At 40.7% G+C, this 23,879-nt stretch overlaps 2 protein-coding genes across 2 annotated transcripts; both read left to right on the top strand.

The window, feature by feature from the left end:
• The first annotated feature begins 4,298 nt into the window (after nt 1-4,298).
• Nucleotides 4,299-8,701, top strand: LOC102791623 (5-hydroxytryptamine receptor 3A-like). Its single transcript, XM_087840381.1, has 8 exons — nt 4,299-4,553; nt 4,852-4,896; nt 5,052-5,161; nt 7,090-7,262; nt 7,355-7,509; nt 7,597-7,807; nt 8,033-8,191; nt 8,439-8,701. Exons 1-8 carry the CDS (start codon nt 4,299-4,301, stop codon nt 8,699-8,701), a joined length of 1,371 nt encoding a protein of 456 aa, XP_087696507.1.
• A 2,704-nt stretch (nt 8,702-11,405) lies between these two features.
• Nucleotides 11,406-18,202, top strand: LOC102781297 (5-hydroxytryptamine receptor 3A-like). Its single transcript, XM_006801939.3, has 9 exons — nt 11,406-11,445; nt 11,572-11,735; nt 13,117-13,161; nt 13,330-13,439; nt 14,554-14,726; nt 14,806-14,951; nt 15,037-15,247; nt 15,327-15,476; nt 17,216-18,202. Exons 1-9 carry the CDS (start codon nt 11,406-11,408, stop codon nt 17,476-17,478), a joined length of 1,302 nt encoding a protein of 433 aa, XP_006802002.3. The 3' UTR covers nt 17,479-18,202.
• The last annotated feature ends 5,677 nt before the right edge of the window (nt 18,203-23,879 follow it).

Here is a 23,879-nt window from a genome sequence, read left to right as displayed (position 1 = left end):
AAAAACACGATTTACAACCTGAATAGGTGATAAAGTGATAGATCTTTCAGCCCAATTCTACTTTTTCTGCATAATCATCATACAAAATGTAATCAAATGGAAAAGTCTCTTTTTAAAACTTGTTTTATTAGTTTTAATCTTTTAACTTTATGCATCAAGCAAAAATTTAATTATCTGCAACATTCTCTGACTGGAAGAAATTAGTTTAATATTTAAACCTATTTTCTGCACATTCCAGCACATAAAATAAAATATTTTGTGTGTTTACACTCAGTCTTTCAAATAGATGCAAGTAAAACACAGCAGAAAATAAATAAAGTCAAAGACTAGCGGTCCTGTTGCTCTATTTTCACCTGTAAAGCAGGAGTGGGGTAGGCGGAGGTTTACCCTGGTGCAGGTGTGCAGCGGTCAGTGGAAGAATCCGCGAGTTTCTCTGTGAGTTTCCCATTACGTCGTAGCTACTCGGTGCTTGTTTAGGGGTTTTTTTCGCTGTAAAAAGAAGTTTTCTTCCCACGCACAACGGACACTGTTTTTGTCACTTTTTATGGAATCAAACTCAAAGTAAGGTCAGTACTTCCACGCTTTAAACGCTGCACGCTCATACTCTCTCTGCACTCGATATATGATCCATTGTTGATCTGCACACAGCTGTTGTCACGAACGTCGCACTCGCTTACGTCACTGTCATGAGACATTCTCGCAAAAAATCACGGTTTTAGTAACGCAGTAACGCAGCGTTCCTACGGGAAAGTAACGGTAATCCCTTACTTTACTCGTTACTTGAAAAAAGTAATCGGATTACAGTAACGCGTTACTGCCCATCTCTGGTCACACTTGTTAATATTTGAATTCAGGTGTATGAATTGAAGCAACTAGCCGTGCAGTCTGCCTTTACAGACAAGTCTGTGTAATAGGAAGCCACCACTGAATCACATCGGTTTGCACAGACCCTCACGCTAACAATCGGATGATGACATTTACGTCACTGGGACCCAAGTGGACTCACAGACGCGTAAAGTATACTCCATGCTGAAGTAGTATTATTGCAAAGTGGAAGCATTTGAGAACCACAGCAACTCAGCCATGAAGTGACAGACCGCACAAAGTTGCCGAAGCACATACACATCCCCAGTTCTGGGAATAACACTGGCACAAAAACTTTGCACCTGTAGTTTCGTGGCATGGGTTTCCAAGAACTCTGGAGCAGTTAAAATGTGCTGTATGACGTGACCAGTCATGCTTCTCTGTGTGGAAGTCTGATGGATGAGTCTGGATTTGGAAAATGCTAGGAGTACATTACCTGCCTGGCTGCTCTGTACCAGCTCTGAAGTTTGGTGCAGGAAGGATCATGGTGCTGTTTTTCATTGGTTGACCTGTGCTTTTTATTTCCATTCAAAGGAACTTTAACACTTCAGCTTACAGAGACCAACTCTGTGGAAACATTTAGGGGAAAGCTGTTTATTGTCCAGCATGACTGTGCTCCAGTGCACACGCCACGGTGCACTAAGACATGATAGGATGAGTGTGGTGCAGATGAGCTTGCACATCAACTATATCAAACACTTGATAGGCAGATACGCTCCGAAATCCTGCAGAAAGCATTCCCGCAAGAGTGGAAGCTGTCATAGCTGCAAAGGGGAGACCACGCTCCATATCCATAGCTGTGGATGATGGAGGTGTTCCAATATTTTTGTTCATATAGTGAATATGATAACAATCTGCTGTCAGACAGCCAGACAAATATTGACTTTAATCTGAAGTGTCATTATGATTGAGACTGAAGACGTGATGCTAAATAAATAAAGGATCAACATTAAATGAAACATGAAACCTGATGTGATGACAATGACATCACAGTAATACAGATGTATTGTTGTCAGGATTTTAATTATTTAAGCATTAACTCAAAAAATCATTGGAGGACCTGGAGCCAAGTCAAATAAACGAGAGGCGAGGCTTTATTGGCTGATACAAAAACGAAAGTTGCACGAAGTCCAGAGAGCAAGTAGAGCAAAACAGAACCCCCCAAAAAGGAGTGTAAGCAAGAACAAATGGTGAGCAAACAGTCAAACTGATGAGACTAAACACACACAAACACAGAGCAAGCAGGTGAAACACAACTAATGATGGTAATGCAGGAAAACAAAGGAAACACTGGAGATTTACAGGTGAAGTAACTCTTCAAAACACCAGCAGAAACCAAACTCAGAAAAAGCACTGATTTGTGTGTCACGGAGTGAAAACACAGACCTTCAAAAATCACCAATTTATTTGCAGTCCAGAAATTAAAGACAGTGCCACTTATACTAATCTGCCCCACCCATACCACAGTGGAACGTTCTGTCTCCCCAATATTAAAAGGTCACCGACTTATCGCTGACCAGCAGATGATCCTCTGGCGGATGTCTTATTGCAGCCTGCAAAACCTGCCTGGGAGTTTTTCAGGTAAGCATTTATTTTCTGTTTGAGTGTGCGCGTATAGCAAACTGAATATTCAAAACGTTACCCACTCTCACCTGATCTAACAATCTGGGATCTAATAGTGAAAATAATTTGATGTACCGAGGTCTCATCCACTCTTTTATTCTGTTTTACTGTAAGCAGCGTCACCGTGAAGGTTATCTTCAGATTCAGGTGAAAGTAAACAAGCAATGGGCACTCCAAGGACTCGAGTTTCCCTGTTATTAATTGGTGACTTATTGCACTGCATTATACATGGAATGCATCAGTTACTGAAACTTTGTCTATTTGCTTTATTTCTAAATATTTCTTTTCGTCAGGAGGCTTTTCTAACAGTCAGACTTCAGGCTGCTCATACGACAGTCTCTTGGAGTACTTAAAGCTGACAGGCTCTGCACTGCAAATCATGCGACCAGTGAAAGACTGGAACGCCGCCACCCTCAATCAGCTGGATATGTATTTGTTGGGATTTTGGAAGTGGTAGTTGTCTTATAGTCCCCTTTGCATGGATTGAGCTTTAACAGTAAGTTGTATTTATTTTTTAAAAGGGTGCATTATTGCGTAACTGCTGCACTTGAGTGAATTCATATTCATACCTATATCCCATTTTTTGCAAAACATTGGTCAATTAGGGCAGCGATAGTGCAAAGACATGAAATATAAACTGTTCCTAAAACTGCACACAGAGCTGGATGAATAGTGGTAGATGTGAGAAGCTTCAATTTGGGTGAATAAAAGCTCACCTCTATGCTGCTCACTGTTTTCCGCCAGCTGAGGTGGTTCGGGCATCTGACAAGGATGCCTCCTGGGCGCCTCCTGGGTGAGGCTATCTGGGCATGTCCCAAAAAGAGGAGGCCCCGGGGCAGACCCAGGACACACTGGAGAGATTAAATCTCTCGGCTGGCCTGCGAATGCCTTGGTGTTCCCCCAGATAAGCTGGAGGAGGTGGCTAGGGAGAGGGGGGTCTGGGCTTCTCTGCTTGGGCTGCTGCCCCCGCAACCCAGCCCTGGAAAAGTGGAAGAAGATGGATGGACAAGTTTAAAACCTTTTGTCCTCCACAGTGGAAAATTATTGAAAAAATGGGTATTAGCCTGGGAGAAAAAACTTCAGCCAGCTCCTAATTTGATCAGTTCTGCACTCAGCTTTGCAATCTCTCCAATAACAACCGGCAGGCCTTTAATAATCAACATATGAAATCATCTCGCGGGCTGGATATAATTGTATCTACAGTGAATAAAATGTATGAGATTTGCAAATGATTGCATCCAGTCATCACACAGGAAAAACACATTTCTGCTCTCTAAAAAACTGCAGCCAGATCGGTTTTACAGACTTGCAGACCTGGAGTTATGGTACCCAGTCTGACTGTTCTGGATTATAATCCAGTGCCCATGCTTACTTCACAAACCACCAGCAGTTCCAGTATCTTATTAGCGGTATCATCAGTACTGCCTGATGAGACGGGGGGGTTGTTGCCAACAGCAGTTTGAGCAAACATTACTTGAAGTGGGAAACCTTTCCATTTAGACTTGATGTGATAATGAGATCTGCTTATGTTGACTTTGTGCTTCATTTGTAGCTCAACAATAGTTCTGTACAGGTGATCGGTATCATGTTCAATCACACAGAGGGACAAATAGGAGTTTGTCTATAATAGACAATGCAAAGGTCTCATGCACAATTTTGTATTGCTTTGTTTTGTGTAAGACTCTACAGTTTAAAAGGGTTTACCCAGACTGAGGTGAGAGCAAAAGGCCATGGCTGCTCTACAGACTCTGGCTTTTATCTCTGTAATTGGTGAGTTTTTACATTAGACTTTAACATTTGATGGGAACCAAATGTTAAAGAGAAGTTCTCCCTGTAGTTGTGCAGGATCTGAAGTTTCAGGCCACGTGTTTTTCTTGTCTACATGTTTCATCTTCCCAGCTGGGTTTTCCTGCAGTCTGACTTCAGAGTGCTCATACTATAATCTACTGGACTACTTGAACCTGACCTCATCAAACGTTGCTCTGGAAACCATGCGACCAGTGAAAAACTGGACCAGAAGCACCTTTGTTCAGGTGGACTTGTTTTTGTTGGGCATTTTAGAATCGGTAAGCATCCTCATCGTCCTTCTTGCATGGACTGAACAAAAGCAGAAAAGCATTTCAAACATTATACCTTAGGATGTGTCTGATCTTCAACCACACTTGTGATGATTTGCAAATAATTTAGGTTCACCTTTTACACATTTTTTGGATGCATTATTGTTTTAGAGCATCAGAACCTTAGAGGATAAAGAAATACACCCCTGACTGTGTGGATTCATAAATACTGATCCTTTTAAAAGAACAACACAGTTCCTTGGAAATTCCCTCGATAACTCATCTCTTTGCTCTTTACTGTTTCCAGGATGAGAAGTCTCAAACTTTCACAAATGAAATCAGGGTCCACATGGTAAGAATCTGTGTGGCACATTCAAAAACCAAGACGATCACTTTGGTCCATTTGTCAGCATTGTTCAATCAGCAGTTACATAAGTTTTATTCATTATTTCTATTATTCATATTTTTTCTGGCACTTTTTAAAACTCAGCTTTTCATTCTTTCCAGAGTTGGACAAATGAATTCCTGACTTGGAACCCTTCAGAGTTTTGTGGGATAGAAAAGCTGTCCATTATGACATCAATGTTGTGGTTCCCTGATGTAATCATTATTGAAGAGTAAGTATAGCTCATTGCAGAAATGTAGTTTTTGTTTGCAGGGATGTTATATAAAAGGGTACAGGACTGTGCAAAAGTCTTGAGTCATATTTTGCTAGGAAAATGGGAAATGGGTGCAGTGATTTAAACTGTCACAAACTGGCTGTGTGCAGGCAGGAGAGGACCCAAATGCAAACTTGCAGAGACAAAAGGCAAAGTAAAAAAGAACACACTGAGGGATAACGAGGGGAATGAGGCACAGGAGGAGAGCACAGCTGGGAGTGATTAGGCAGGACGAGACAAGGGAAGCAAAAGTAGAAACATAAACACAGGACACAGTAAAACAGAGCAAACTTGGAAGAGAGAAACCAAGAGACTAAGAACTCCAAATAGCACAAAAGCAAAGACTATTAATAATAAACAACACAAAACACTGGGTCACAGACCAGTGTTGGTCAAGTTACTTGAAAAAAGTAATCAGTAACTAATTACTGATTACTTCCCCAAAAAAGTAATCCCATTACTTTACTGATTACTTATTTTCAAAAGGAATTAATTACTTAGTTACTTAGTTACTTTTTAAAAACACGATTTACAACCTGAATAGGTGATAAAGTGATAGATCTTTCAGCCCAATTCTACTTTTTCTGCATAATCATCATACAAAATGTGATCAAATGGAAAAGTCTTTTTTTAAAACTTGTTTTATTAGTTTTAATCTTTTAACTTTATGCATCAAGCAAACATTTAATTATCTGCAACATTCTCTGACTGGAAGAAATTAGTTTAATATTTAAACCTATTTTCTGCACATTCCAGCACATAAAATAAAATATTTTTTTGTGTGTTTACACTCAGTCTTTCAAATAGATGCAAGTAAAACACAGCAGAAAATAAATAAAGTCAAAGACTAGCGGTCCTGTTGCTCTATTTTCACCTGTAAAGCAGGAGTGGGGTAGGCGGAGGGTTACCCTGGTGCAGGTGTGCAGCGGTCAGTGGAAGAATCCGCGAGTTTCTCTGTGAGTTTCCCATTACGTCGTAGCTACTCGGTGCTTGCTCGGAAGTTTAGGGGTTTTTTCGCTGTAAAAAGAAGTTTTCTTCCCACGCACAGCGGACACTAATGTTTTTGTCACTTTTTATGGAATCAAACTCAAAGTAAGGTCAGTACTTCCACGCTTTAAACGCTGCACGCTCATACTCTCTCTGCACTCCATATATGATCCATTGTTGATCTGCACACAGCTGTTTTCACAAACATCACACTCGCTTACGTCACTGTCATGACACATTCTCGCAAAAAATCACGGTTTTAGTAACGCAGTAACGCAGCGTTCCTACGGGAAAGTAAAGGAAATCTAATTACGTTTTCTGCACATCTCTGCTCAGGACCGTGACAGTAACGCGCAAACATACACGGAAATGTAGTATACAAGATTATATGGAGTTCATATCATTCTAACAAGTTTGAAAGACACTATTTGATATGACCAATCTTTATTGTGATTTCTTTAAGTAGGCTCCAGGCTTCTTGAAGGACACTTACAGCTCTTCTTAGGATGTTTCCTTCTTTTGTCCTGTTCTCTTTTAAGAGAATCCCACGCTGCTTCAATAATGTTGAGGTCCAAGCTCTGAGGAGGCCAATCAATGGTTGATAGAGTTTAGTTGTGTCTTTCTATCCAGTTCTGCTTTTACTGAATTGGGAGTGTGTTTGAGATCGTTGTCATGCTGAAAAACGAAGCTGTTGCCTTTTCACACGGTACTGCACAGCGGTTAAAAATCTAACAGTGCTTTTCTGTTTTTATAATTCCATCACTTTTAAGATCTCCAACACCACTGGTTAAGGGAAAGAAACTGAAACAGCCAGCTGTGGGCAAGCTTTGATGATGAATAACCAACCCCTTAATGACTTTACTGGTGGATGACTGATGCGTTTCCTCTTCTCTCTGCAGTGTTTCTGATGACGGGAGCATGCGGATGAGTCCACTGGTCACTGTGTATTCCAACGGTTCAGTGAAGGCAGACTTTCAGCAGCGGCTGAGCTTTGCGTGCCGTTTAAATCTCTCCGTGTTCCCCTTTGATTTGCAAACGTGTTACATCACATTTTCATCTCTGAACTCTGAGGGTAAAACACACCAGATTAACTGTAATAACTGGTTCACTTGCTCTTTTTTGTCAGAGCAGATGATTTGGAGTCATTTGTTATTGTCTTCATAGCGGACTCTATAACATTTGGAACGATCAGCGACGAAAGATTCCTTACTCAAGTCTCTGATACAGTCATGCTCACACGGGGAGAGTGGGAACTCAAACACATCGGCATACACTCAACTAACCAAACCATTGCAAATAAAAGCCGCGTTTCTTTCAAAGTAAGACTATATCTGGGATGAGATTTCAGTAATAGCTCTTTCACAGATGCCCATATCTGTTTGTCTCTAATGACTCTGTTTTTACAGGTGTCCATGTTGAGGAAGCCGATGCTTTATGTGATTGATTTCATCATACCCCTCTTCTATTTCCTGATCATGGATTTGGCTTCGTTCTTCATCAGTGAGGCCAGAGGGGAAAAGCTGAGCTTCAAAGTGACGATACTTCTGTCCATCTCTGTCTTACTGCTGCTTCTTGCGGACATATTGCCGTCCACTGAAAAAGACATGCCAATCCTATGTGAGGATTCAGATAAGACATTTTACTTGCACTATGTTGTATATATATTTTTTCCACATATTTATATTGTTGCTCTCTGTGCTGCTAAACCAAAGATCTGCTAAACTATTTTTCATTGTTTGTGCAACAGTGACAATAAAGATCTTATTTCTTATCTTATCTTTCTTTGTGGCAGACTTTTGTAAAATAGCACTGACACGTAATCTCTCTGCATCTCACTTCTAGCCATTTATTGCATGGTCATCTTTACAATGGTGGCTGTAAGTGTCCTGGAGACCATGCTGGTGATGTTTTTAATGGACTTTGAAGGTTTTAGTTGTTTTTATAAGAAGGCTGAAAACTGTGAAAATGCCAAGACTGATGTTCAGCTGGAACCCATGGAAGGTAACCTCTTTTTTGAGATATGGAAATGAAATTACAGACCATTAGTCCCCATGGTTTGACCTTAAGTTTGGTCTCTATGAACCACTCTATGGCACTGGTCATGTACATAGAAATTCGTTGACAATTCCAAGCTTTTTCCCCTGACATGGAATAATCAACTGGGAATAATTGACAAGCATCATATTCATATTATTAGTATTATAGTAACTGATTATTATATTGGGTATTGTCTTTATTTCCTGCACAGATTCTGCTGAAACTTTAAAAAAGGGTGAGGGGAAACCGAAAAGAAGTGATCTACCCAGTGACTGTGACCTTCTGAAGTTAATCCTTGATGAAGTGAAGGCAGTTCAAGAGAAAACTGGAAGACAGGACGAAGTGAATGGAAAGCAAGAATGCTACAGGAGACTGGCTGCAATCATAGATCGTGTGTTCTTTGTTTTATATTTGATTGCTTCCACACTTTTTGTGGTGTTGACATATTTAAAGTGGATTCCACAAATGTTCTGATTTAAATTTGAGTAGATTTCGTGTTGTGTGTGTAATCCATCAGTGCATGAAAATAGATGTTTTAGTTGTGAAACATCATCTATGCAATGTTAGTAAATGCATGCAGTGCAGGATGAAACATGTTAATAACTACTGCACGTCTTTTTCAAAACTTGAGGAAACCCACTCTGGAAGGTAACTGAAAAGAAAGTGAAAACAACATAAGAACAAAGACTAATTATAAAATACAAAACTAGAATAATTCAGGTTTCTTGTTGCCAAAGGGTTTTGTCTGAGTCTCATCTATCGCCATTTACAGAGAATGGTCCAAACGGGCCTCTTAACCTCTGATGGCTACACTCAGCAGGAAAACACGTTTTGTCACAAACCTCAAACAATCTCAATTTGGTTTTTTTGGAGATGGCAATGAATTTGGTGTACTCAAATATTTTCAACAGTCACTTTCAGTCCAATAGAGCACCTTTGGCATGTATAGGAATGGGAGACTCGTATCATAGATGTGCAACTGTATGATGCTATCATGTCAATATGGACCAGAATCTCTGAGGAATGGTTCCTCTGAAAACATTCGTCAGCTGCCTGTGAGCAGAATCAAAAAAATCTCAACATGTGTCAGATTATGTGCAGTTGAAGACTAGTAGACTTGACCAGGGTCAACAGCTTGGAGGATGGGCCTCCGCAACAGGAATGCAGGAGCAGTAATGACTCTTCTGTGTAATTCTTACCTTACGGACGTTTGGTGAGATTCTATTTATTTGACCCATTATATATTGTTCAAGCTTTTTGTCTTGGTTAATTAATGTTTTGGTTGCTGTAACACATGAATTTCCCAACTTGTGGGATGAATAAAGTCTGTTGTATTTTTTTCTTGCTGTATAATAAAAGTATCCAGTAACTCAAAACGGTTCTGTTTTCAACTTCAGTCACATAAGTCTAGAGACAAGTTGGCAACTATCTTGCGACCAGTTGTTGCTATTCCCAAACAAGTTGGTAAGGGTTTCTTGGATGTCTGTGAACGTTACTTGATACAATCAAGTTGCAAGTAGTTTGCATGGTTATAACTTATCCAACCATTCATGTGATTGTTTTGGTGGCTAGCAGAATGAAGAGATTGCCTGTAGTTTCCAATGAAGACGCTGACATGCTGCAAATGATTGGTAACTATTTGCTGTATATAGATAGATAGATAGATAGATAGATAGATAGATAGTTTCTGGCGTCATTTATTCTTTTAACAACAAGAAACAAAGTTAAAATATTCCCTCCAAACAAAACGTATAAATTCTAAATGTGCAAATCAGTCCATGCAGGGTTACATGGCTCCGCCCATCAAAAAGTCACCTGCGCAAATATTCCGCCTATCATCATTTATTGGACTGACGATTGTCAGTTGGAAAATTTACTATGACTTTATTTACATATCGCCCAACCTTATTTTATACCTAAAAGGAGACAAACAAATAAGGATGCTCAGACACAATGTTTCTCTTTCCGCTTATTCTCTTATTGGGAGGGAGGCCAGAGCTCCCCCTTCTGGCAACTGCAGGTATAACATCAATCACGATTAATAAATTACAGTGGAACCCCGACTTACGAAATTATTCGTTCCAGAGGGTCTTTCATAAGTCAAAATTTTCGTAAGTCGAAGCACATTTTTCCATCGCCTTTTGAGTGAGGCAATGCTGGCTGAAGACGAAGTTCTTGGCGGAGGAAAAGGTGGTGGAGGTAGAAGAAAGCATACGTATGCATCCATACATACGTACGTGTACATGTATATAACATTATGGAATTTATTTAAATTTTTTTTAATTTTCTATTTTATCTATTTTGTTATGTGGGCATTTTGCCACCATGGGCAGAAATATTGCCATTAAGTGACTTGAATTTTTTGTTAAGCCGGGGTTCCACTACATGGATTAATCCTCAGGCTCACCAAGTAGATCATGGATTGAATTTTAAACAGGTTGTACTCATACATAAAAATGTCTATAATTTATCAACAGTTATAAATGTTTTTTAAACTCTTGAACTGTGTTAAATGTATAATCTACTGTCGAACCATACACAGCCAAAATGAAGAATATTTTACCATTGTTCAAACATTTTATGAGAAAGCTGAGTAAACAAGGATGCCTTTATTTTATTTGAATATTCTCATCAAACATTTTATTTGAGAATCTTTTATTTCTCACTTTCAGTATTTGATCTGTTGTCTTTGAAGTATTTTGCAAGTAACTGAGTAAATTAAAGAATAGCTGAATTTTACATTCTGAACAGTGCTTAAACTTTATGAAAATTTCACACATAATTGCATAAAACCTCCGCTAATTACATTCTGTATTATACCTGAAAATAAATTCATAATCAGTGACTTAGAGCGTCACTTTTCAAAGTAAAACCGAATTATCATTAAATATTTATGGGCACTGTGAAGAGTTTGCTCCCTGAAAACCTTTCTACTCTCTCCTGGTTTAATACTTACATGTTGACTTTTTGACTCAGCTGCCAGCCAATGACATGAATGTAGAGGTGATTAGTATTATTTCCCTTTCAACAGCACACAGGAACAAATAGAAGGATTTTTAGAACTTGACAGTTCATTTTTTACATATATTAATTTCTCCTTCACACTATTGTATGACTCTGTTCTATATAAGCAGCTGTGCAGTTTAAAAGCGTTTACTGGGACTGAAGGTAGACAGCCATGACTGCTCTGAGGACTCTAACTTTTCTTTCTTTAATTGGTGAGTTTTTAAATTTGACCTTGATTTGAACAATTTAATTATTTTTCTGAACTTTACTTGGATCAGTTTCTGATGTTTAGGTTTTACGTTTTGCCTGTAAGTTACAATTTTGTGTTTTGCCAGCAGGGTTTTCCACCAGTCAGACTTCAGACTGTTCATACTATGATCTGCTGAACTACTTAAATGTGACTGAATCAAATACTGTTCTGCAAATCATGAGACCAGTGAAAAGCTGGACCAACTCCACACTCGTTCAGCTCGACATGTTTCTATTGGGTATTTTAGAAGTGGTAAGTGTCTCCATACTCCTTTTTTTGCACTTTTACATCAAATTATATTCATGAATCTGTTACCTTTATTTAAAAGCTACGTTTACACAAAAATAAATCCAAGGGACTGCGCTTTATCAAATTTGAAAAACAAGTAAAACTTTATCCAGCCGACTCAGGTTTGTCTGAAAACATTCCGAGGGAAAGATGCACATCATAAAAGGAATTATGGCCTGGTCCTTCAAAGGTTTTAGGGGAAATATCTTCTACTACGGCTCTGTAAATTTAGACTTCCAGGTGTGGAGGTTCAACAGTCTTTATTGACAGCTTCATAGCTAGATCTTCAGCTCTCTTCTCATCTAATGTCCATCACAACACCTAAGTTGTCAAATATCCATGATTCACTTAAGTGGCTTATTAACTGGTTAATAGTTAATTGGTTTACTTAAGTGGTTCATGGTCCTTGTTACAGTTTTGATTCCTGATCATACTTTTAATGTTATTTATATTTGGTGTCTTCTTTTTGTTATGACTATGATCTACCCAGGGTTCTTTGTCTGGGTTGTCTCTTGATTGTATCTTGTATATGTTCATATTATTATTATTATTATTATTATTACCAGAAAGAATTTAAAATTGAGTACTGTAACCTCAAGCCTTGGGTATTTTGAATGTTGGTTTCATGTATATTTCCATTTAAGTCTCTGTTTTCTGTTGATTTCCATAAGTTGTTATGAGCATATATATATATATATATATATATATATATATATACACATTAGGGGTGCAACAATACTCGTATCGATATTGAACCGTTCGATACGGTGCTTTCGGTTCGGTACGCATATGTATCAAACAATATAAATTTTTTAATTTATTTTATCAACTTTCCTTCTGACGATGCTGTCTGTGTTGAGCGCTCAGTGGATCTGCGCTCGACAGTGCAGCCTAGGCGGAGTAGTCGAACACAGATTCACTGAGCAGGGCAAGCTAGCAAGACAGAAGCTAAGGTCGTTGCAACATGGCAAATTGAACCTCCCCCACCCTCATTCAGATGTGGCGTTTGGAACTATTTTGGTTTTCATGTGACCTATGACCCTGAAGGTAAGCGCGTCATAGACAAAAGTAAAACAGTATGTTGGATGTGCCAGCAATGCTCAATTACATGGGTGGGAACTAGTGTGTTAGCGCAGTTAGCTCGTTAACGTGTTGACGCCGTCCAGCCCCACGCACAGGGCGATCCGCGGTAGCTCGTTAACGGAGATTTGCCGTGTTGTGGCGTTAACGTCATTTCAACGAGATTAACGCTGACAGCACTAGTGGGAACACAACGAATATGAATTCAGCATTTTAATCAAGCTGAAAAGTGAATACTGATGTTGGTGTTGCTGATTGTCTGCAGGAGGAGAAGTCTCAAACTATCACATCTCACATCTGGCTCTACATGGTAAGAATGTGGACTGGCAGTGTCGTCATTTTGAGTTTACTGCTTGAAAAAGCATTGTCTGTTATCAGTAAATATATCAACTTTAGTGACATTCTTGGCTCTTTTAACTCTCACACAGTTCGTATTAAGTCAGAATTATCTTTAAATCCGAGCTTTTACTTTTCCTAGTCTTGGACAAATGAGTTCCTTACTTGGAATTCTTCAGACTTTTGTGGGATAGAAGAGATAACCCTTCCAAAATCACTTCTGTGGGTCCCCGATGTGAGAATCAATGAGGAGTAAGTACTGTTCATTACACAAGTGCAAAATAACTTGGGCTTGTATACAGTTTTATTCTGGGGTAATTCCTACAAGGAAAGCAAGCTGCCCAGGAAAAAGTCTGACTTACATTAGCTTGAATACCTGATTAACAATACTGAAACTTCAATTTTGGTCCAAGTGTGAAATATACACACAACACTGTAGACATAACTTATCTAGACTACAGCTGGGTACAGACATCTAGGAAACATTTGTCCGCAGAACATTTGCAAAGATATTTTGTTAATTGAAAATTGGGGATTGAGACTCTGCACAGGTCTCACCCAGGCCATCACAACGAGTGGATATAAATGATAGATTTATTATTGGAGTAATACCTTTACTGCTACATGATGTGTAAAGCACGATGGAGGCAGTGTGATGGCTTGGGTGTACATGGCTGCCAGTGGGACAGGGACACTAGTGTTTATTGTTAATATGACACAGGACAGAAGCAGCAGAATGAATTCTGCTCAAATCCAGCTAGATGCAGTCAGATTGATTGGGCGGTGTTTCATACGACAGATGGACAATGACCCAAAACATACAGCCAAAGCAACCCAGGAGTTTATTAACGCAAAGAAGTGATATATTCTTGAATGGCCAAGTCAGTTATCTGATCTTAACCCAACTGAGCAGTTCACATGTTGAAGACTAAAGACTAAAGAAAGGCCAACAAATTAAACAGCAACTGAAGGCAGAGCATTAAAAAGGGGGAAATCCAGGATTTGGTGATGTCCATGAGTTCGAGACTTCAGGCTATAATTGCCAGCAAAGAGCTTTCAACCAACTATTGGAAATGAATATTTTATTTTCAGTTATTTAATTTGTCCAATTACTTTCCAGCAGAATCCATTAATTTACTTTGAAATGAAGGGATTATGTTAAAAAAATCACGCTTTAGTTTTTCATATTTTTATACAATTTTTTTGTTCAACCCTGAAGTGTACAGCGAGCTACCAAACCATTTATAGAGGTGTTCTCAGGAGATGAATACACAACTATATTACACACTCGGTGCAAAACGTGAAATTATAACAGTGGGAGTGAAAAATAAAGTTTATTTCTGACTCTCCTCCTGCGTCTGCTCAGTGTTTCTGATACCGGGAGCATTCAGGAGAGTCTTCTGGTCACCGTGAATTCCAGCGGTTGGATGTACACGAGTGGACGCCAGCGGCTGACCTACACCTGCTGTCTGGATCTCATGATGTTTCCTTTTGATACGCAATCCTGCAACATCACATTTTCAACAATGAGCTCGAATGGTAAATATTGTAAATTGAGTCCAATTACCTCCAGAGCAATTGATGTAACAATTTCTTCCTTTTGTTATTGTCTCCATAGAGAAAACGATAAAATTAGGAACATTCAACAGTGACAACGTGCTGAATAAAGTCTCAGCAGAGGCCATGGTTACAATGGGAGAGTGGGAACTCAAAAGCTTGATAACTTTTAATGGATCGAGAGCCAGAAACAGACTTAGATACACGGTCAGAAAATATTTTTGTGATGTTTTTTTTTTTTTTTGTGGACAGCTTTTTATCTCCAGGTCTGATGAATCTGCCTGTTTTACAGGTCACAATGGAGAGGAAGCCAATGCTGTACGTCATAAATCTTATCGTGCCGCTTTTCTTTTTCCTCATCCTGGATTTGGCTTCATTCTTCATTAGTGAGGCCAGAGGTGAAAAGCTGAGCTTCAAAGTGACGATACTCCTGTCCATCTCCGTCTTACTGCTAATTCTTCAGGACATGTTGCCCTCCACAGAAAAGAGCCTGCCGATGATCGGTGAGCAGCCTCGTAGATCTAAGATCGAGATTTTAATGAGTAACAGTGCACCGACAAGCTATTTCTCTGCACCTTCTAGCTGCATACTGTGCTGGAGTTTTCGCCCTGGTGGGGATTAGTGTCCTGGAGGCCATGCTGGTGACCTTCTTAATCGATCTCGATTGTTATTGTGGTAAGAAGGCCCATGAGGCCCACGAGGATATTCAGCTGCAAACGGGCGATGTCACAGGTATGTGTTTGTAGATTTTCTTTGCAAAGAAACTAACACAGAGATCAATAAGGTGGAGAAACACTTCTTGTAGCTGCTTTGCTGTCTTTCTCTAGTTTTATTTTAGAAACTGGTCTTCATTTCTCCTGGGGTTTTATTTCCTGCCCCATTTTTCCAAAATCTGATTCCTTGATTATCCCTATCTGCTCTGTATTAACAAGCTTCACTCTTCACCTGTCGCCTGTCAGTTTGTCTCTTTTCCTTCTGTTTGTTATCTCTGTTTTGTTTTTGTTTTTTGTGCATCACTGGAGTATGGTGGTGTTCCCATCTTCTCAGTGGACTTTAGTTTATTATACTGCATAATAGGGCTGCCACTATTAGTCGACTAGTCCCGATTACGTCGACTATCAAAATCGTTGACGACTGATTTAATAGTCGACGCATCGTTTGAAGCTTTGTAAGATCCCAAAAGACGCAGGAATAAGTAGTAGGATTTAAGAGTGTAATAACGGACTGAAACAGAAGATGGCAGCACTGCATGTACAAGGATGCCAGCTGCCGTTAAACCCTAAAGAAGAAGTAGCTGTGTCCCAGAATTCATAGCGCAGCCCAGCTCAGTTTCCAACAATGGCGGCAGCTAGTTAGTTTTAATATTACTCTTATTATTCTTTCTGGGTCACAAAATAAACGTTTAACATATTTTCAGGCGAGAATGTAGCTGTGTAAACCTCAAATATCTGCTCAGTTTATCAAGACACCACATATTTTCAAAAGCGCTCCAACGTTTTCGGAGACGTCTGTTACCCACTAGCTCGATAGCTAGCCGGGGGCTAGGCTAACTAGAGCCGTGACAACACCGGACTCCCGGCTAATCGTTTTTAAACCCACCGCCGTCTTTCACTACTCAGGTTAAACATGATATATAAGTCACTTAGATAACGTTAAAATGTTATTGTTTGGCTTTTTTTTAGTATTTTATTTGTTCCTGAGTAAATCGGTTTGGCTGAGATTAAAGTTATAGTTTTTACACAGCTGAATAAACGTCAAGCAGACAGCTGATTATCAGAAGTGTGAGATGCTCGAGAATGTTATGTTATATTTTAGATAGCAAGGAGTTTATTAAACCGAAACAATCTGCAAATTTCATTAAAATTTAATAAACTATCATCTTGTCTTTATTTTTAGTTAGCACATACCTTACACACTTAAAGCTGTAAGCTAATGATAGTTATATAAGAGCAGATGCTGCTGGTGCAATAAGCTGTACGTTTTACGTCCAATGGATAATGATCTGATTAGTCGACTAACCGCAAAAATAATCGGTGACTAGTCGACTATCAAAATAATCGTTTGTGGCAGCTCTACTTCATAAACACAAGAAAGCAGTCCAGCATATTTGTTTAATACACACATTGAAGGACATATCCTGGTCAAAAATGACTCCAAGATTCCTCACAGTGTTACTGGAGGTCAAGGTAATGCCTGCGAGAGTAAGTATCTGGTTAGACAGCATGCTTCTAACATTTTTAGAGCAGAGTGCAATAACTTATTTAGAAGCAGGAAATTAGAGTTTAAGACAATATTCGCTCTTCTTTAAACCCTGATTTGGTGTCTATTAACTGCCATATGCTGATCTGTTAATTAGTGCTGGGCAGATGGGAACATTTTTAAGCTTTTTCACTGAAAACAGCAAAAGTCAACCAGACCAGAAACGTTGTTGCAGCTCGCTCAATAAATGATCTCTTTCATTTCCCACTCAGAGTCTGCTGAAGCCGAAGAGACAGGCCAGGTAAAAGAAGACAGGTGTTGCCTTCCTGAGTACTGTGACCTGCTGAAACTAATCCTGGATGAAGTGAGGGCAGTTCGAGAGGAAGCAGGAAGACAGTACAAAGAGAACACAAAGCGTGGGCGCTACAGGAGACTGGCTGAAATCACAGATTATGTGTTCTTTGTTTTATATTTTAGTACTTCTGCTTTGTTTCTGGCGTTCATGTATTTAGTGTGGATTGCAAAGGTTATTTGATTTAGATTTGTTGCACCTGCCTACAAGCCTACACGGTGTGTATAATCTGCCAGTGCATGCTTATACGGTGTAGCAGTTACGTTGAAACCAAGCACACCATTGTTTTTCTTGTGACATTACCAATAAGTTTGATGTGTCACATGACCCTCTTCCTATTGGAAAAACAAAAGTTGTATCCAAGATGGCCGACTTCTAAATGGCCACCATGGTCACCACCCATCTTGAGGAGTTTGCCCCCTCACATATACTAATGTGCCACAAACAGGACTTTAATATCACCAACCATTCCCGTGTTATTACGCCGTATCCATATAAATGACCCACCCTGTACTATATGATTGTAGGTTTTAGTGAGGTTTTGTTTTTTTAATCTAATGTAATAAGTGTAGTTTACACACATCGATCCAAGTGACGCCCATTTAGGGGATTTTATCTCAGTCACTATAAAACTCACATGTGTCATGGGTAATCAAAACATTGTTTCCAGTAAAGACATGGCTAAAGCTAAAGCTACTTTGTCTCTAGTGCATGAAAGAATAGATAATAATAGAAATACAATAAAAGCACAGCTCAGATGGAAACTCGCCCGGCTGGGACGCCAGTGCAGGAGGACGGCGCTTAATGATTCTTCTTAATGAGACCTCACAGAATCAAGAATAGATTATTTAGAGACAGACTGATTTAACTATTGATTAATTATTGATTTGCATTTATAACTGTTGTTGTGAACTTCTGCAAATTTTAAATAAAGCTTCTTCTTAAAAGTCAAGGTTCCCGAGCCGTATTACTTTTTCATTTTATTAAGTTTGCTTGAAAGTGCCCGAAACCTCTTCTTAGTCACGCAGAATGTTTGTGTGACATGAAGGAAAGCGCTGAGATTCGCAGTACGAGGATCTTTACAGCCTAAACCTTTCCACTGACTGAACTGCAACATGTTGGAAGGAAGCTGTTATGATATTTAAATGCATTATTATTGTATTTTAAATGCTTGAGTAAAAGAAATCTAAATTTTAATGTTTGCTTAGTTATAAAAACATGACTATATTGGGAAATTATGATAAGGGTGGAGCATGCCAAATAACCAGGGGAGCCCAGAGATCATCTGGGGGTTCTGGAGAGCCCATCCAGCCACCTCATGCTCCACCACCGGCAGCTTCCACGCCGTCGCCTGCAGCGCCACCTCCTGCTCCACCACCCATGGCTTCCACGCCGTCGCCTGGTCCTGCCTCGTTCATGTCTGGCTCAGCCTGCTCAACCTCGTGCACGTCTGGTTTGGCGTTGGCGGCCACCTTCCAGGACGCTGACTGGACATCTTCACCAGCAAAGACAGCCTTTGGACCTGCTCAATCGCCACCGTCTTCTCCGCGGTCGGCCTCCTGAACATTATAGTCTCCTGTGCGGCCGTCCTCTGGGTCGACCTCCTGAAATGTTTATAGACCGTGTCCTCTGCTCCACTGCCTTTCATGGACTTTTGTTTTGGACTATTTTATGAGTTCCAGGTTTTTCTTGTGGACGTTTTTTTATTGGTCAGTTTCAGGGCTTTTGAGGGGCAAATTAAGCAGGTATAGGCCCAAAACAGAAGTGTGTCAGTGGAGAAAGGGCAGGCAAGTCCTTCTCTTTACTGCTGCTGGGAATTACTGACCATGACTGGTGGTAACTAAAAAAAACAAAAAAAACAGGTTTACAAGGAGGGCTATAAACAGGCCACTGTGAAGAAGACAGACAAACTGGGGCAGAGAACAAAGAGCACAAAGACTAGTGTGTAACAAAGAGGACCTGATTTATCTGGCAGTGAAGAGCAGCAGCATCCAGCCTCTAAATACAAAGAGCTCGATGGCTCAGACAGCCCAGGCAGGAGAAACTGCCACAGGTGGGCCAGCAGAGCAGCACAGCCCCCTGAGACTTAAAGAGGCAGACTAGTTTGAACATAAAATCTCACATGACTTTATTAAATATACTACAGTTAATGTACAGCTAAATAAAATGGCCCTGCTATTTGAGTGGTCAGTGGGAGGGATTATTGGGCTGCTGTCTTCTCCTCCTGTGAAGAGGAGATTATCTGCTTGATGTGAAGGCTGAACTGGGCTCAGATGAAAATATCAAAGCGCAGTTTGTTCATCAGTTAATACTGGCTCTACTGCGATGCACAGCTGGTTTGAAATGTTATAGCTGAAGCGATGTAAACTGAGCTCCGGTGTCTTTTTCCCTTTTCAGATATTTGTGAAAGAACTGTTTACACAGCGTGTGGGCTGAATGACGTCACACACACCTGTCCATGAAATGAAAACACATTTGAACAAAAGGAGGCTGTGTCTACACACAGCTGCAATTCCCCGAAATTCACCTGATGTTTGTTTAACCGACTGAATTACAGGTGGATGTCTTGTGTATTTAAGTTTAAATCTTTTGTGGTGGCACAATCTTAGAAAGGAAATATTTTTAAAGAGGATTGTGAGAATTTTTCTAATAGTTTTCACTTTCCACATTCATTGAGGATACCTCTTTAAAATGCAGGGGGCACATTACTGGGATGGATGGATGCATGGATGGATGCATGGATGGATGCATGGATGGATGTGACCTGTTCTTGGTGCACGCTGCCTCTCACCCTGTGGTAGCTGCTACACACTCCCGCCCCTCTGTGAGCCTGAGCTGGATATGCTGTTGAGAAATTTGCTGGACAGCTGGAAGGATGTTTGTGCTTAGGAGTGCTCAATCTCAAGGTCATTGTACCGACTGACAACCTTTCCACTCCCACCTGGTCTGATAATGAGATCTCGTGTGTTTGCTTTTTGCTTCAGCTCCCAGCCAACAATACTGATGCACAAAGGCCATTTGATTTAATATATTGATGCTATTATATTCTGTTTAATACAAGCGACTTCACAGCGTAAGACTGTTTACTCAGACTCTTTATGTAGAGAAGGAATTTAATCACATTTACCTGAGTGTTCAGTTACATGTGATGCATTTATCAAGAAAATCCCGTGCTGTCCACCCCAGTAAGATGTCAGAGTTGTTAATCTGTTAAAAACATTGATAACAGCAGTGAAAGAAACAAAACTTCTCCTTTTATTGACACATTGTAATCCACAGTTTTTAAAAACAAACAAAGACATAGATGCTACTACCGTTCATGTTTATTATAAATTTGTCCTTATAGACACATTCTAAAGATGGACCCAACACACAGTGGTTGTGCTCACGGTTGCAGATTTTATTGGTATTTTCTGCAGATGATGTCACTCAGTCTCCACTCAGAGCTGGTCTCAGTACGCGCACTGCACCGGTCTCCCGCCTCACAATAAGAGAAGAGACTGTCATTAGTCAGATCGCCACCATCTGTGGCCTCACCTGCCTACTGCCCCCCTGAGCTCACTGCACCATCCCTCCCCTGCAGCAGGGACCACACCTCCACCACACACGTATAAACCCACGTGTATAAGCCCTTCTGGTGTCACTCAGACCTCGGTGAAAAATGCCTTAAACGTTACAAACTGCCAGACTCAGTGAAATAATTCTCCTTTAGCTTTTGTGCATTTGCACTTTTCTGGTATTGTTATCATCCTGATTCCACTTGGCAGGAGTTACATGTGTTTACGCTGAGAAATTATTGCATTTACTCCCATTTTATTCATACTCTGCCAGTTCTAAAAAGAACCAAACAACTGACTGATTAAATGGTAAACAGATGAACTCACATGAACTTGTATATATGTCTCTTTTACTTCTGATTATTTATTTCTTCCATTTCCTATACAGAGTCTAATGAAGCTGATGAGAAAGTCCAGGTGAGATCACAGGACGAGGACCTTGGTCGTGCCTGTGAGCTGCTGACATGAACCCTGATTGAACTGAAAGCAGCTCGAAAACAAGAAGAAAGACGAGACGAAGACAATGAATGTGTTAATCTTTATAATTATCAATTTTGATTATTATTCATAAAAAATATGTATTTTTGTGCCTTTTTGTTTGCCATCCACTTAACCAAGTTTTTGTCACATGACAGCAGTCTAACCACATGTTCATCCCTCCTTGTCCTGGCCACCTCCTCCACCTCTACTGCAGGGACCACCAAAGCAACTGAGAGAAATAATCTCTCCAGTGTGTGCTGCGTCTGCCCCGGGATCTCCTCCCAGTTGCACATGCCTGAAAAACGTCACCTGAAAGGAGCACAGGAGGCATTCTTATCAGATGCCCGAGCCACCGAGGAGCGTTGGCACTACTCTCTGATCCTTAAATTCCTCCCTGGGTCTGGGAAGAGTTGCTGCCCTGACACTACATCCTCTGACCTTGACCTCAGACTTGGAGGCGCCAATTCTCAATCCTGTTGTTTAACATATGGTTGCAGACGACCCCAAAGTAATCCCGGGGTCCCCCAATTCTCATACAGTCTCATATTTGCACTGTATCTGTTTTTATGGGGACCTCATAGGCTTTTGTGCTATTTGTTGCTTTTATTACACTTAATGCCTGATTGCTCACGGCTCGTTATGAAGTCAGTGAGAAGGGATGTCTGATGTGGTAATCTCAGGCACAGAAGCCCCACCCACCTGCCGTCTGACGAGCATCCAATGTGAAAAAGGGAGGAGGTGCTGAGTCATGCTACTGCAAACATGCTACTGCGTGTTTGCACCACCACAGTGAGTGTCACGTGAAATTCTCAGACTTAAACCTGGAACTGAATCTTAAACAGACCACAGACAAATATCAAAGTTAGTCATCAGTAACTTGTAAACTCTTCTCAGTTTCTTCTTTTGTTTGTTTCTGTCATCAATCTTTTTCTTATGCTTCCATCTTCAAGCTCATGGGTTTTTTGTACTTTCAACCAAATAAAACTCTTCGTTGGTTTGAATCCGCCCACATGTCACTCTCATTTCAATAAGGCTAAGCAGAGGTTATCAACTTGATAACTTTCCCAGATGAATGTGCCTAATCCCATCGGTGGATCACTGACTTCCTGACGCACAGGAAGCAGCACGTGAGACCTGGGAAAAAATGTCTCGGACTCCCAGACTATCAGCACCGGCTCCCCTCAGGGCTGTGTTGTACACTAACTGCTGCACCTCCACCCACCAGTCTGTCAAGCTAATCAAGTTTGCAGATGACACCACCGCTATTGGACTCATCTCGGACGGGGATGAGTCTGCCTACAGGAGGGAGGTTGAACGTCTGGTGTCCTGGTGCAGCCACAACAACCTGGTGCTGAACGCCCAGAAGACAGTGGAGATTATTGTGGACTTCAGGAAGCACACAGCCCCACTCCCCCCCATCATCCTGACTGACACCCTCATCACCTCTGTGGACTCATTCTGCTTCCTGGGTACCACCATCACCCAGGACCTGAAGTGGGAGCCCACCATCACCTCCGTCATTAAGCCCAGCAGAGGATGTACTTCCTGAGGCAGCTGAAGAAATTCAACCTGCCAACACGGACGATGATGCAATTCTACACCGCAATCATCGAGTCCATCCTCACCTCCTCCATCACCGTGTGGTACGCTGGAGCCACTATCAGGGACAAACAGAGACTGCAGCATGTTGTGCGCTCTGCTGAGAAGGTGATTGGCTGCAGACTCCCATCTCTGCAGGACCTGTACACCTCCAGGACACTGGGGCGTGCAGCTCGGATCACAGCTGACCCTTCTCACCCTGGACACAGTCTGTTTGACCTGCTCTGACAGTATGTTTTTGCACTACGTAACGCAGCAATTTCCTAATGTTGTAAACCTGCTCAACATTTGGCAATAAAACCCTTTCTGATTCTGATTCAGGGTTAATCAGTTTAGTGCTCACATGGTTGGAGCTGAGAGCAGCTGACCAATCAGAAACACAGATGAGCCTACTGACGGCCGATTGACTTTATGAAGCAAATTAAAACTACAATATTAGAAAATATCAAGAGATTAAACACATATAACACACTGAAAGCAGTTAAAGCAGCAGCAGTGTGTGTGTGTGAGTGTGAGTGAAGCGTTTCCAAAGCTCTGTGGGAGTGTGCAGTCACGATTGTACAGTGAGTGTGAATTTTAAATGCTTTGGTCAGCAGTATGGAAAAGACTTAAGCTACAATATTAATAAAATCTATCATATTGCTGGAAGGGAAGCTGGCTGTAGTTTAACAGACTTCTCAGAATCACAGCTCGATTGTTAAGACACAGGAGGATCTGATGGATTATAACCGTTTTTTATTTAACTCCTCTGCAGCTGAGGGTGTGTTTAAATGCCCGAGAGGGAAGTGCCGGTTCAGCTCAGTTTGTGGACTGAAATAACGTAAAAACAACTGTGTCAGGCGACACGTTTATAAACTCATCTCCAGTAAATGTGATTATTATAGAAGGGCGCTGGTTCATAGTGGCATCCGTGGTAAGTTTGCAGCAAATCTCACTTGTCTGATGCCA

Source organism: Neolamprologus brichardi, chromosome 4 (assembly GCF_056152115.1).
Source record: "Neolamprologus brichardi isolate AB-2024 chromosome 4, ASM5615211v1, whole genome shotgun sequence".
Lineage (NCBI taxonomy): Eukaryota > Metazoa > Chordata > Actinopteri > Cichliformes > Cichlidae > Neolamprologus > Neolamprologus brichardi.
This window is presented reverse-complemented; position numbering and strand designations above follow the sequence as displayed.